The following is a 14555-nucleotide window of genomic DNA, read 5'->3' as shown; positions in this document are numbered from 1 at the left end:
TGACTATATCAATGCATGATGTGAGTCAAAGAAATATGCCTAATAATTATAGGTTCACAAAGAGCTCAAATGAATACACGTTATTCAAAAGAATTATGAATGCATGTTTTATATTCATATTAATATTTGTCTACTTGTCAATTAATATAACAATTATATTAATTAAATGTAATTATAATTTGTATAATATATATATAGAATAAATAATTAGTGCTAAAGGATGAGCAACTTTGTCTCTAACGTTTTTTTTTCTCTCATTATAAACTGCAAGGGGTGTGGTTTTATTGCGTCTTTACTTGCAGCTGATTGGTCCAGTTTGGGTTTGCTTTCTCTAACCCATATAAAACCTCCTCCAGAGCAGGTTAGCCATGTAGTGCAAGTTACCATGTTGATGAACACCGTTAAAAACCCAATCCACCATCTTGAGCCCGAAAAAACAGAGTTTGCTCAAACTAATCTTGAACTTACCTGGGTAGCAGGTAATATATAAATGCAGTCCATTTAGCAACTGAAACCAGCTTTGTGCAACAGGCCATTGGTCTCGAAATATGGGCAAAAACAGAGTATACATTCAAAAATATATTTGTGTTCCACAGAGAAAAGTAAGTCAAACAGGTTTGTAACAACATGAGGGGTGAATAAATTATACAGAATTTTTGATTTTCACTAACCCTCTTTACAATTATTACTAAGGGTCTAAAGTTAATGGGTTTTTGCAACAGGGCCCTAAACTTTCAGGACGGATGGTATATAATGCATGAAAGAGATTGAATGTTTGGTCGCATACCACACAAAGTGAATCCAATGGAATCATTGCAGTAAACACTTTTGCTTTGTAGGACAACCAGCAAAACTCTTTGAAACTTCTATCAGTTGATTGAGACTTGTGACTTCATTTCAAATGCTAGCAAAAATCTTTTACACGCTGTAAGACAAAATAGACAGCAGAGTGCATGAAGACTTCCGCCAGTTGAGGTGGAGTGTATCTAGTAATGTCAAGGATACACTCAGATACAATCAGACACATCCTGGCAGTGGAGTCGATAGGACTTTGTTTATGCTCGCACATGAATCCGTTTGCGTTTACGCAGTGGGTGCTGCACCGTAGGCATCGCCAGATTAGTCACATGCCATACACACTCCATCTGTGCCATTCCACGTCCCTTGTCTCCCTCTCTCTATTCTCAAGCTGTCTCACTCCGTCCTCTCCCACTGACACTCCTTGGGTTATTATGACACAGGTGAAATGGAGTTTCCATTACAAATGTTAAGGGATTTTTAAAAAATCCTTCATTATTTACTCACCTGTATGTCATTTCAATCCCGTATGACTTTCTTTCTTCTGTAGAATGCAAAAGATAAAAGTTTTTTATCTGTATAATGGTTTTCATTTTATGTACAAAAAGAAACCACAACATCCTTTGAACATTTTCTTTTGTGTTCTACAGAAGAAGAAGAAAAAAGAAAGTCATAGAAACAACATAATGACAATTAAATTTTTTGGCTGAACTATCCCTTTTTCGGTCAGCTGTGCTTAATGCACCACATAGCCAATATATAACAAACAAAATGGTGAAATAGGTTGCTTTGATTAGGATGACACAATTACTGAATTTTTATGGAAAATAAATCCTCTTTTTCAAAATCAAGCTTTTGCTAATAAAGTAGCATGTGTCACAAAAATGTTATACAGGGCTGTTTAAATACCGGTAATTATACAATAACTAAGATAAATGAATTTCAGTCTTAGCACGCAATGCAAATTAATATTTAAATAAAGATTTATATAAAGCTAGCAGATGTTTACAAAGTGAGGAAATATGAAAAAAACAACAACTCTAAATTTGATTTAAAAAAATACTTTTTTTGAATCTTTCTCTTGAGCAAACTGCTTGGGTGGAGGGACCAACCAACCAACATGAAGACAGTATAAGTGTGTGGCTGTTGCTTTCATGAGAAACTGTTTGCTAAATTTACTACTTACAAATGACTTGATAGTTTTATTCATCATTTGCATGCTTTTAATTTAATGAATGGCATTGTTTTATTATGCATTGAATTAGACTGGTTTAAAATGAACAGGTGATATCCAGTCTGGACATATAACAGAAAACAATGACTAATAACTCTTGAATCTAACAGAGAATTTATTCTTCGCCTAAATCACTTTCAAAGGAAACGATAGTCTTTTGTTGGAAGTGGAGATGCATGCAGTACGCTTAAAGCTCGGAGCGCTGATCTAGACGAAGGTCGAACAGATCAAACAGGGTTCCTTCTCTGTAATATGATAATACCTCACTTCATCTCCCTCTATCATCCCTCAGTTACATCTTCTGTATCTCGATCAAAGCCATATTCCTCCTCAAGATGGTCATCTAAATAAAGATACATTAAAACGTATGGACCTGGTATCTGGAAATGCATGAACACCAGCAGCACATAAGTGGTTTAAGTCAAGATTTCAGCGTTTCATAAAACAGGATGTGCCGAAATGACGAGTAATAAAATATCCACATGCTTTCCCACTGCAAAACGAGTCTATGCAATGGAAGAGACTGAGTTTACTGTGGAAAAGTTTCATAGCATTGCATTATGGGCAAGAAAGACCCACTTAGGGAGAGAAGGGATTTTTCACCTCTCTTCTTGCATGCAAGTCGTTTTTGCATAAAACAAACTGTGATGCAACATATATATTTCCTTTGAAACCCCAGCCAAGAGCATCAAGGTCTGACAGTTCACATTGTTCATTCAAGGACTAATAAAAGTGCACTAAGCATCTCAAAGGGTCTGATCTCTTAAGCACAAGCTCAACATTTCCCACAATGCAGGATTATTCCACCAATCAAAATGCAGTCAGTGCATCTGATGGTTATGGCATCTGAACATGTTTTTATTACCTGAATATGGCAGGAAGGCATTTTAGGAACACTTTTTATTGGCTTTAAGAAAATGATATTTCTCAAAGGAGTCATTAAAAAAGTTAAACAATCCCGCTTTCCATATACCAGTGTATGGCACACAAAATAAATATGCAAGCTGTAACATGTAAGCTCTGTCAAAAATCTCTCATTATATGTAAACACATTTCAAATGAAGTCCTTGAAGGTCCTCAGCTGAGTGTAACCAACAATCCTGCCACTTGACCTGCCTGAAGCAGTTGTGGCCTCGTCATAGCACTACACTTTTGGTTCTTTGTGTTATGACACGATATGGAAAAATTCAAGTTCTGGATAGTTGCATACTTAGGTTCACTTGGGTTTTTTGTGCTAACTTGTAATAGCATCCTTAAAATATCACTGGTTCTCTTGACCGGAACTTCACCTGAAGCAGAGCATCTTAGCAGACGCTCATGATGACTGTTTAGAGTAATTTTTCATTTTGTGTCCAGTCGTCTATACTTTACTGGGGTTGACCGCAGATGTGCTCTCAAACCCGTAGAGAAACGTAGCAGCGATAACCAGCATTGCACCCAGGAAGAACACACTGCAAAAGAAAGAAGCTTTATTTTTTAAGTTCTACAAAGTGGGTCATTCCCAAGAAACAGTGCCATTTATGCCAGAAAATGTCAAGATTTTTTGTTTTAAAGTAATTTCATTTGAAAAGGTTACTGCTGAACCTTAGAAAAATCCTGTTTTCACATCTCAACAAAATTACCATGTCATAACTGCCATAGACATTAGGTTATCGTCACAATATTCAGATTATTTCAACCCTGTCACAAAACGTTTTCAATTCATAACCTAAAACTTGAATATATAACTGAATACATGGCCTACCAAATCACATATTATAAATAAATCAGTGAATATGAATGTACAGTCAAACCAACATTTATTCAGACATTTTCTCACATTATCACAGTTTATTGGCTATAGTTTATAGAAAATGGTAATAAAATATGATTTAAAACTGAGAGTTAAACTGTCTCAGAGCAAATTCATAATGTCAGATAATTTTGTAATGGATTAAAATCAACCAATCAGCTTTTAGCTTTAAGTACACGCTTAGATAATACCAATTTAGGTCAAGCAATGATCAAGCATTGCTTCGCTTTGTTCAGTCTGTGGTCGCATTAAACATTTTATTAGCTATTAAAGATAAAACACTTAAGCGAAACATGGTAAGGTCAAAATGTTTATCAATTTTACTGGTAGTCCACTTTAGGAAGAATCTTTGGGTATAATGTCACGGTTCACTTTATTCTGCTATCTCACTTGCATAAATGAACTATAGTGTCTTGCACCCACTAGTAAAAAATTATATCTGGTGTCTGAATAATTTTTGGTTAAATACTGATAAAAGCTCAGCAAACAAACGGAAGCCAAAGTTTTGCATTCCTTTGTGTTGCTTTTCTATTGTTTTTCTATGTAAACTTGCACTAGGTGGATGCATTCAAGTTAAAAATCTATTTGAAAATCATATTTTACATGTTAGAAAAACAGATTTCCTCCACTTCGCTTACAGAACATGGTGTCTGTTTGATGCAAGTTAGTTCATGCATTCATGATTTCTAAACTGGATTACTGTAATGCGTTACTAGCTGGTTGTCCTGCAACCTCAACAAACAAGCTACAGTTATTCCAAAACGCAGCTGCTAGAGTTCTTACCAGGTCAATAAAGTATGATCATATAACACCAATTCTATTATCTCTGATTACCTAAGTTCTGTATTGATTACAAAGTATTGCCACTGACCCATATGGCCCTAAATGGTCACTCCTGTGTATTTAACTGATTTTCCATTGCTCTACAAACCATTACATTATTTACAGGCACAAAACTCTGCATGTTAAGTACCTAGCAGAATATCTAACTCTACTAAAGGAGATCATTTCAGATTTGGCTTTTAAACTCTAGAACAGCCTTCCTGATGACGTTTGGGGCTCAGACACACTCTCCCAGTTTAAATCTAGATTAAAGACTCATCTCATAACCTTGAATCCAGTTATATCAGATGCAATGCACATGCTTATCTTTTGCTTGACATGCAAAGCAGCTACGCTAATTATTTTCCATTTACTTTTCTCTTTTCTACCTCGGGATGCCCATCCTGAGGTAACTAGAGATTACACCAGCTCCAGCTTGGATCCAGCCTCTTACCAAGATTTCAGAGATGATGGTAACCCCTGATAGGACTTCAGATGACGCCAACTCTGAATCAACATACAAAACTTGTAATAACTGCTTTAATGAGATCATTGTTTCTGCTTAAATGAATATATGATGTTAGCTAATTACATGATTTGTATCATCTTAAAACTGTACATTTTATGGACATTAGTGGGACACAGTCACCTCTGATAACAAATGACCCTATTATTATAAAATATAATCTAAATAATCTAAATTAAAATGTAGACACACATTTTCTGTAAAGCTGCTTTGAAACAATATGCATTGTGAAAAGTGAAAACCGTTTTGAAATCGGACGTTGCCTTACCATGGAAACGGTACTCAAATTTATTCTAGCAGGTTCCTCCCTAGTGGGCGGTGTAATGTTTCATATTACAAATTTTATTTTATAGAGGGGTGAAACACCCAGTTTCAGTCAATCTTATGTCAATCTTGAGAGTAGTATTGCATCCTTCATATCTCAGAAAAGTCTTTAGTTTTATTATATATATTTTTAAAAAAGATGTGTCTCACTGAGTCTTTCCAAAAAAAAACCTGAGCGGCTGGATGATTATCTCCAGATTTCTCTGCCTTGACGAAGCAGTAGCATCGCTCCCTTCGTGCGATTTTTCTGGCCCGAACTATCCTGGATTTTACCAGCTCTCTCAACCTTCGTCACTTCAGCGACTACGGATAGCAGAACTTTGTTCTCCTCTTTGTGAAGTGCGATGGAGTTTCGTAGTTGTCCCTCAACTCTCAAATCAAGCGGACGTCTTGAAGGACATGGATGAGGGTGGCGGTGTCACGCCCGAGGCCGTAAAAGAGCTCCGCTGGGCCACAGATTTAGCCGTGAAAGCCAACACACTGCGCGCGCTGTTGGACGCTCAATGGCTGGGTCGGTGGCTGCCGAGCGCCACCTTTGGTTAAACTTAACAGAAATCCGTGACAAAGAGAAGGTTTTCCTCCATGTCCCCGTCCGGATTATTTGGCGAAGCCATCAGCACGGTAGTTGACAAGTTCAGAGCCAAATCCCAGTCAGCTGCTTTTAGGCAGTTTATGCCTAGGAGGATGAGGGAATCTCCTAGTACCTCCTCCTCCCAGCCTAGAGAGCGCCCTTCCCACAGGAGAGATTTCCCTGCCGGAAGGAGTGACCAGAGTCATCCCCAACCTGCCACGGTTTGGGGAGCTTGTGGCCGTCCATTCCGGTGCCAGAGACCTCACAGATGTCGCGAGATGAAGGGCTCCGGCAGCAGGCCCCCCACTCCGGCTCCCCAGAGCCATTCCTGACCCTCTGGCCAGAAAAAGGAGAGCAGCATCTGACGTATGGGGCTGGGTCTGACCGCACAAGCGTTTCTGCCCACCCCTCAGTTGCTCCCTGAGACCAGTCCCATCCCATTCGCCGCCCAGCGCGTCTCGATGTGCGGGTTCGCCCCTTACACCTCCGCCGTTAGAGAAAGGAGACGTTTTAGACTTTCTCACCTTACGAGCTGCCCGTTTTACAGGAGACATGGACGGTTTTCTGCAAGGGACAGCCAACTTTCTTTCATCTACCCAGGTCAGGGAAGTGCTCACTACGCATCTGGACGCCCAAAGCTCTCCGTTGCGATCAGATATGCCCCCCACTGAGGTCCATCCCATCACCTCAGCAAAACAGGTATGATTCACTGCACCTCACCAATCCGCTTCCTCTGTCTCAATTCTTTCACGAGTGGAAGCGTCTGCCACGGGTGTCGCCATGGGTAGCTCGCACAATCCTGTCAGGCTACACGCTTCAGTTTTGCCGCAACCCCCACATTTCAACGGGATCCTCCAAACTGTGGTAAACAGTACCTCAGAGGCCTCTGTGCCACAGCAGGAACTATATTCCCTCCTTTTAAAAGGGGGCGATAGAAGAAATTCCATCTACGAACGTAGAGCAGGGTTTTTTCAGCCGTTACTTCCTGGTTCCGAAAAAGGACGGCGGTCTGCGGCCTATACTAGACCTGCGTCGATTGAACTTTTCCCTCACCAGAGGGCAGTTCAAAATGCTTACATTGAAGTCTATAATTGCCCAGGTTCGTGCAGGGGACTAGTTCGTTTCGATAGACCTGAAGGATGCTTATTTTCATATTCAGGTTATTTGGCGACACAGGAAGTTCCTCAGGTTTGCCTTCGAGGGGAAGGTCTTTCAGTACAAAGTACTCCCCTTTGGTCTCACACTAAGAACATTTACGAAGTGCATGGATGCTGCGCTGGCCCCGCTGAGGCTCCAGGGCGTCCGCATACTGAATTATCTGGACGATTGGCTCCTTCTGGCTTAGTCCAGGGAGCTGGCGAACCGCCACAGGGACATTGTGCTTTGCCATGTCCAGTCTCTTGGCCTAAGAGTGAACACCGACAAGAGTGTTCTCATACCATCCCAGCAGACCATCTTTTTAGGGGTCTGTCTGGATTCCGTGTCAACGCAGGCCTGTTTTGCTCCTGCCAGGATTTCCAGCATCAGGACATGTCTGGCCCGCTTCGCGCTCAGCCATCATGTGTCTGTCAGGACCTGTCGCAGGCTTCTAGGTCTCATGGCCGCAGCTTCCTTTGGGTCTGCTTCACATGAGACCGTTCCACTGGTGGATGAAGTTTGTAGAGGCTCAATCAACAGAATCGCCTACTAGGAGTGTCGCAAAGTTGTTCTCGACCTCTATCAGTGTGGCGAGACCCTCTTTTTCTCCAAAGAGGTGTCAGTATGGGGGTTGCCTTCCGTCGTCAGATGATTACGACGGACGCCTCTCTCTCCAGTTGGGGTGCGGTGTTCGAAGGCTGACCAGCATGCGGAGTCTGGACAGGAGAGACTCTAACCTGGCACATAAACTGTCTAGAGTTGAAAGCGGTCTTCCTGGGCCTTTGGCACTTTCTTCCCTTCCTAATAGGACACCATTTCATTATCAGGACAGACAACATGGCAGTGGTGTCATATGTAAATCGCCAGGGGGAATCGCGATTGCGCACCCTGGACAGGCATGCGCGTCACCTTCTCCATGGGCTAAGATCCTGTCCCTCAGGACGGGCCATGTTCCTGGGATTCTGAACCTCGCAGCAGATTTTCTATTAAGGCAGAAACTCAGGTCAGGGGAATGGATGCTGAACCCGCTAACAGTAGCCCAGATTTGGGAGAGGTTTGGCAGGGCGGAGGTGGACCTCTTTGCGTCGGAGGAGTCGTCCCAATGCCCAGTTTGGTTCTCCCTGAGCCCTCCAGCACCACTGGGACTGGATGCGTTTGCTCATCCTAGGCCAAGGCTGAAACTTTATGCATTTCCGCCCATCAAATTGATTCCAGCGGTCCTGCACAGGGTGCGACAGAGCGGACTCTCTCCTGCTGGTGGCACCATTCTGGCCATCCCAGATATGGTTTTCAGAGCTGACTCCTCTGCTAGACTCCTCTACTGGAGATTCCAGTCAGGGAAAACCAGTTGTCCCAGCTTCAGGGCAGGATCTGTCCTCGTCCAGAAATTTGGAAGCTGTGGGTGTGGCCAATCAAGAGCCACCCACTATGAGGGTTGATCTTCCTGCGGATGTTCAGGAGACCATTGATAATGCTAGAGCTCCTTCTACTATAAAGCTCTATTCCTCAAAGTGGGGAGTGTTTGGGACATGGTGTTCAGCTCATGCAGTGAACCCAGTTAACTGCCCTGATGGCTCGGTACTGGAGTTCTTACAAGAGAAGTTTGTGGCCGGTGCGGCGGCGACGACACTTAGGGTGTATATAGCTGCCATGGCAGCTCATTGGGAGATGGACGACATTCCTTTGGGAAGACACAGATTTCGTCCTTCATGAGAGGGGTCAGGCACCTGGAAGGTTGTCCTGGAAGGGTTGTCAGAGGCTCCCTTTCAGCCTTTGGAGTCAGCACCTGTTAGAATTCTGACTCTTAAGGTGGCTCTGTTGTTGGCTGTGACCTCTTTAAAGCGAGTAGGGGACTTACAAGCTCTGTTAGCGAGACTTGTTTGGATTTTGCTCCTGGGCTAGTTTCTTTAAGACCCAGAGCGGGATATATACCCAAGGTTTTGTCAACCTCTTTTCGCTTGTAGGTCACTGTCCTCCATTCTTTCCCGCCTTTCAACTCTTCGGAGGACGAAAGGTTCAATTTGTTATGTCCGGTTCTAGCATTGAAGATGAATGTGGGTGGTTGGAGGAAGTAACCAATTACTGGTATGTTTCGGAACCGGCTGCCGTGGGCTTGCCGCTTCAAAACAGAGAGTTTCACATTGGCTAACAGAGGCTATTTCTTTGTCTTATGAGGTGCGCGTTTGCTTCCTTCACCTCTAGGCTTTCGAGTACACTCTACTAGAGGTGTGGCCGCCTCTCAGGCTCTTTTCAAGGGAGCTTGTTTAGAAGACATTTGTGTAGCGGCAGGTTGGTCCTCCCCGCACCCATTTATCAAGTTTTACAATTTAGATCTTGACATGGTCCTGGGTTCGCATGTTCTATCTGCTTAAAAACAGTCATGCAGCATTCTTCCTGGCGTTTGTGCCAGATGCGGCAGCATGATAGCTTGTTGTGTGTGGTATACCGTTCCCCATATTGTGTCACTACGCAGCGTCGAGTGAACCTATAAAAGAGAACGTCTCAGGTTACTCACGTAACCTATGGTCTCTGAATAGGGAACGAGACGCTGCATACGCTGCCAAGCTCCCCGCACTGCCGACAAGCCGTCTTTTTCGTCAGAGAAATCTGGAGATAAGATGGAGCTAGTATAGGTATGGCGCTAGTATAGGCTCAAGTAGTTGAGCGTGGGGGCAGCGCTGCACCATCAGCCAATGAATTGCCGTGATTCTTTAAGGGCTTCAGACAATCGGCAAACACACAGAGGGCGTTCCCCATATTGCTTCACAGCGCAGCGTCTCGTTTCCTATTCAGAGAACATAGAACATGTCCTTCTGAAAGAAGATCCCGTACGGTCCGTAAAAGGACATTCCGCCATATCTGACGTCAGATGAGAAACCAAAATTTTTGGCATAGAAAAACTCCATCAAACGTCCAGCCTCAGTATGCATGAAACAGCATTTTCAGTCCTATATTTGGTTTTTGTGATGAAAGTGATATTTGGACAAAAATGTACAGGAAAATGCATCAAAAAAAGAAAGAAAAAAACCTACCGCCTAAACAAAATTTCAAGGGAACTTTAATTTTTGTGATATCAACTTCAAATTTGAAACACAAATTGGTTAGACACGTGGCTTTGATTTTATATTAATTTTAGAGTTTTTTTTATGTAAAATACATATCTAATAAACAATAAATATATTTAGTACAGTATTTTTCATTTATAGATAATTTAATCTTCCATAACTTTTTCAAACTTTCATATTTTGAACTACTTTCACTTCAGTGATAATCTTTAAAATAAGACCAAACTGAGGTTTATATTCCGAAGCATTAATTACAGCCATTTAAGTTTGGATAGTGCATTTTCATGTCTACTCTCAAAAGGGGGAGTAACAGTTATGGAAAAAACATGCTCTGGTATGCAAAACTTGTTCTGCGTGACTGGCTCCTAACAGTTGAACTTCTTTTAACTGGTTTGGCACATTATTAGAATGTTTTACGTTTTTAGTGCACAGAACTTTTTGTTTTGCATTCCACTGTGCTGCACTGTAAAATCAAAAAGTTGAGCTTACTTAACAAAAATAATACTACCTGTCACATTTGTCTGCAAAGTGTGCAGGAAGATAGACTGAAGAGGCAGCAGGCACATAAAAAATAACTATTGTATATGATTATTGATTTACATTAACTGGCTTGATTTATGCTGCTGCTTCTGTTTTCACTGCTATTTAGCTGTAATATGGTTAAGAGTTCATATTTTTACTGACTTGAGATTTGTGTGCTGATGTCGTTTTTTATTGGAACTTTTGCAACTTAATTGCCCAGTTGAAATTAGTAAACTGTGTGCCTTTAGTTTTAAGAGGCAAATGATGTTAATGTTGTGTAGCTAACTTGATAATAAAATATGGGGAGGAAAAAAGGGATTAGCTGCTTGCATTACCAAATGCTAAACATTGTTTAGTTGCCTTGACAGGTTTTAAGTTCAAAAGACTACCTGCTTCTTATTTCACAAACAAAAGTTTTTAAGTTGACTTTAACTGAAGCAAATTATTTGAGTTACCTTAAAAAGTTGAGATCGATAGTTTGCCTTATTTTTTTCTTAAGTTTTCAATTAAAAAAATATAGTTCAACGTGTCTGATTGTCTTGAAAAGAAGTTTTAAATAAAAAAGATTACCTGGTACACATTAGATGAAGAAAAGTATTTTAGTTGAGTTAACGTAAAAAGTTGAATGCGATAAGTTGCCTTGTTTAAGGGATCGCAACATTTTTTTTACAGTGTGCTTTTCCATTGAAAACCTTTTAAATTGCATTCTAAAATTGCAGTACTCAAATTAAAATCAAGTTCAACTTGTAAAAAAACACTGCTGTGAAATGTACTTTTCTACTGCTAATACTTTCCCCTTGAACTTCTCTACCTTGTCATTATTACTGTGAGTAACTTGCACATTCAAAGTGGGAAACTGTAATGTGTTTCTCTGTTGTATCACCAACATAACCTATTTCAGGTGAGAAGCACAAATATTGCATGTGTAATTAAAAGAAAGACTATCGCTACAACAGACGACAATCATTTTCTTTTTCATTTTCTCAGAGTTTATCTGCTTTGTTGCAGCTTAAAACAGATTATCTTTATAAATTAAATGTATTATTATTATTAAAGTTATGAATATATCTTACCAATATAATGAATGCACACAAAGGTTTAATTTGCTTCCCTGCAGATGCACATGTCTTTGACACCCGTGGTATAAAAGGACTGTTTGATGGCTTGTTCAAAGGAAATGTTAATGTGTTCTAGCATTATTTAAACATGTAAAATAGCACAAATGTAAATTGACAAATATTTCACTCTAGTCAGGACATGCATTTAACAAATAAAAACAGTACAAAATAAACACTTGCCTGTTGAGCTACAAGAAAAAAAGGGATAGTTTGCACAAATATCTGTTAACCTCCAGGGCATCCAAGATGTAGGTGTGTTTGTTTCTTTAGTAGAACAAAAATGAAGATTTTAACTCCAACCATTGCTCATATAATGCATGTCAATGGGGTGTTTTTCTATGAGAGTCACTATAAGAGTAAAACTTAACATTACTGTAGTATGAAGCAGAGCAGACCCGTGTGGCGTGGGAGCTGAGCAAGGCCACTGGAACGATTGTTAATAAGATACACCACATGCCTCGTGAGCAGTGGGACTTTTATTATTCCGCCATTTCTGAATTTTCTGGTCATGATGAGTATGAGGTAATGCAGATCTGTTTATCATATTAGATACATCTGGTGTGTTGAAAATTATGTTATGATGCTACACTTTGCATTCACTCGGCAGCTGCTATGACACATTGCACACAGCAGTAAGAGTAAAGCGTTTCTGATAAATAAAACCAGAAACCAAGTAATGGTGATATGATGGAATTGACAGGCAACTCCCTCACACATCCCGGTCAATTGATTAAAATAGCAATTTTCCTCTCGATTAACAAATAGTTAGAAACATTTGAGATATGGTAAGTACTCAACTAAACAAAATATAACACTGGCCTTTTGGTTTTTGAATATTGTACTGAAAAAAATGTTACATGGTGTACCTTTTACATGCTGTACTTCTGATTTGTATGTCTCTTTAGATAAAAGCATCTGCTAGATAAAACAATGAGGTTAACACTTTGTTTTAAGGTTAATGTTATTACATGTACTTATTTACTACAGTAATAACAGTAGGTTATGCAAAATTACACATACCTAACCCTAAATCTAACCCTAACCATAACTCTAAGTACATGTTTTTAATTACTGTAATTAGTACTCATTACATATTTGAGCAAGTAACATGAAACTACATCACCTTAAAATTTTAAGGCAGCAGCTATTTGCACTAAGTGTAAATAGCGATAGATGCTACACCAATGGCCTGTTGCACAAAGCTGGTTTCAGTTGCTACCCAGGTAAGTTCAAGATTACTTTGAGGAAACTCTGTTTTTTCGGGCTCAAGATGGTGGATTGGTTTTTAACGGTGTTCATCCCCATGGTAACTTGCACTACATGGTAACCTGCTCTGGAGGAGGTTTTATTCTGGGTTAGAGAAAGCAAACCCAAACTGGACCAATCAGCTGCAAGTAAAGACGCGATAAAGCCACACCCCCTGTATCTCTCGTTCCAAATTTGCAGTTTATAGTGAAAAAAAAACGTTAGATACAAAATTGCTCATCCTTTGGCGCTAGTTATTTATTATATTTATATTATACAAATTATAATTACTTTTAATTAATATAATATATTAATAACATTATTATATTAATTGACAAGTAGACAAATATTAATATGAATATAAAGCATGCATTCATAATTCTTTTGAATAACGTGTATTCATTTGAGCTCTTTGTGAACCTATAATTATTAGGCATATTTCTTTGACTCACATCATGCATCGATATAGTCAGATATTCTTTAAGCTGCCTTCTCAAACTGTCGCTGCAGCAGCAGTGTTTATTCCTGCTTTGTAAATGGATTTAATTTCATGATAATTTTCAAAAAGATCTCTCAATCTTCAGAAGAGAAGTGAATTGCGCCCTCTTTCTTGCGAGAAGTTAATCAAACGGACACTGTGATTGGCTGTTTGCAGCACGCGTCACACTTACAGGTGCATCAGAGTTAATCGCTAACTCTGGATTAAACCTGAGTTGACAGAGAAAGTTTATACCAAGCTTTGAGAAACGGTCGAACTTGATCTAAACCAGGTATGATTGATCTGGATTTGTCAACTCTAAACCTACTCTGAAACTCAGAGTTTGTTCAGCTAGCTTCATGCAACAGGCCTCAAGTGTTAATAGCTACTTGATTCTATTTACACTCAGTAAAAATTAAATATTTTCGTATCAATGGATATTGTAACGATATTCCACTGAGAGGTGAGGTTGAGAACCCAAATGCAGCTTTATTAAATCGTAACTCAAAATCAAAAATCCAAACATAAAACAAAGACATGGCAAAAACAAACAAACGACTTGACTAACTAAACTTGTCTTGACTTGACATAAACTGAGACTCACCAACAGAGGTACACATTGACAATAACAGACAAAGACTATGGCTAACATGAGGGCTTAAATACACAAAGACTGAGGACACAAAGACACTAAGCCAGTGGCAGGATCACATGATGAGAAGTGCATGACAGATCATGACAGTGAACATGAAAACCTAAAAACAAGAAACATGAACCCAACACCAAAACACCCTGTAACATATATTTACACTAAGGGCAAATAGCTGTAGTTTCTATTTACTAAGTGAAAATAGTGAACTATTCTATTTATACCATATAAAAGTGGCAGTTATTTGCCATATAAATAGTAATTATATGTAATT

The 14555-nt window shown here is 39.8% G+C and overlaps 1 protein-coding gene across 2 annotated transcripts in view; it reads right to left on the bottom strand.

The window, feature by feature from the left end:
* Positions 1-1763: 1763 nt before the first annotated feature.
* Positions 1764-14555, bottom strand: part of slc35a3b (solute carrier family 35 member A3b) — a 34689-nt gene continuing 21897 nt past the window's right edge. For both annotated transcript variants that reach the window (XM_067454189.1, XM_067454188.1), the window contains exon 8: positions 1764-3483. In XM_067454189.1, coding sequence (XP_067310290.1) covers positions 3393-3483 — 91 coding nt within the window. In that variant the 3' untranslated portion in view covers positions 1764-3392. The remainder of the gene's footprint in view (positions 3484-14555) is intronic.

This window comes from Pseudorasbora parva, chromosome 9 (genome assembly GCF_024679245.1).
Source record: "Pseudorasbora parva isolate DD20220531a chromosome 9, ASM2467924v1, whole genome shotgun sequence".
NCBI classification, from domain to species: Eukaryota; Metazoa; Chordata; class Actinopteri; order Cypriniformes; family Gobionidae; genus Pseudorasbora; species Pseudorasbora parva.
The sequence above is the reverse complement of the archived record's forward strand: the minus strand, read 5'-3'. Positions and strand labels throughout refer to the sequence as shown.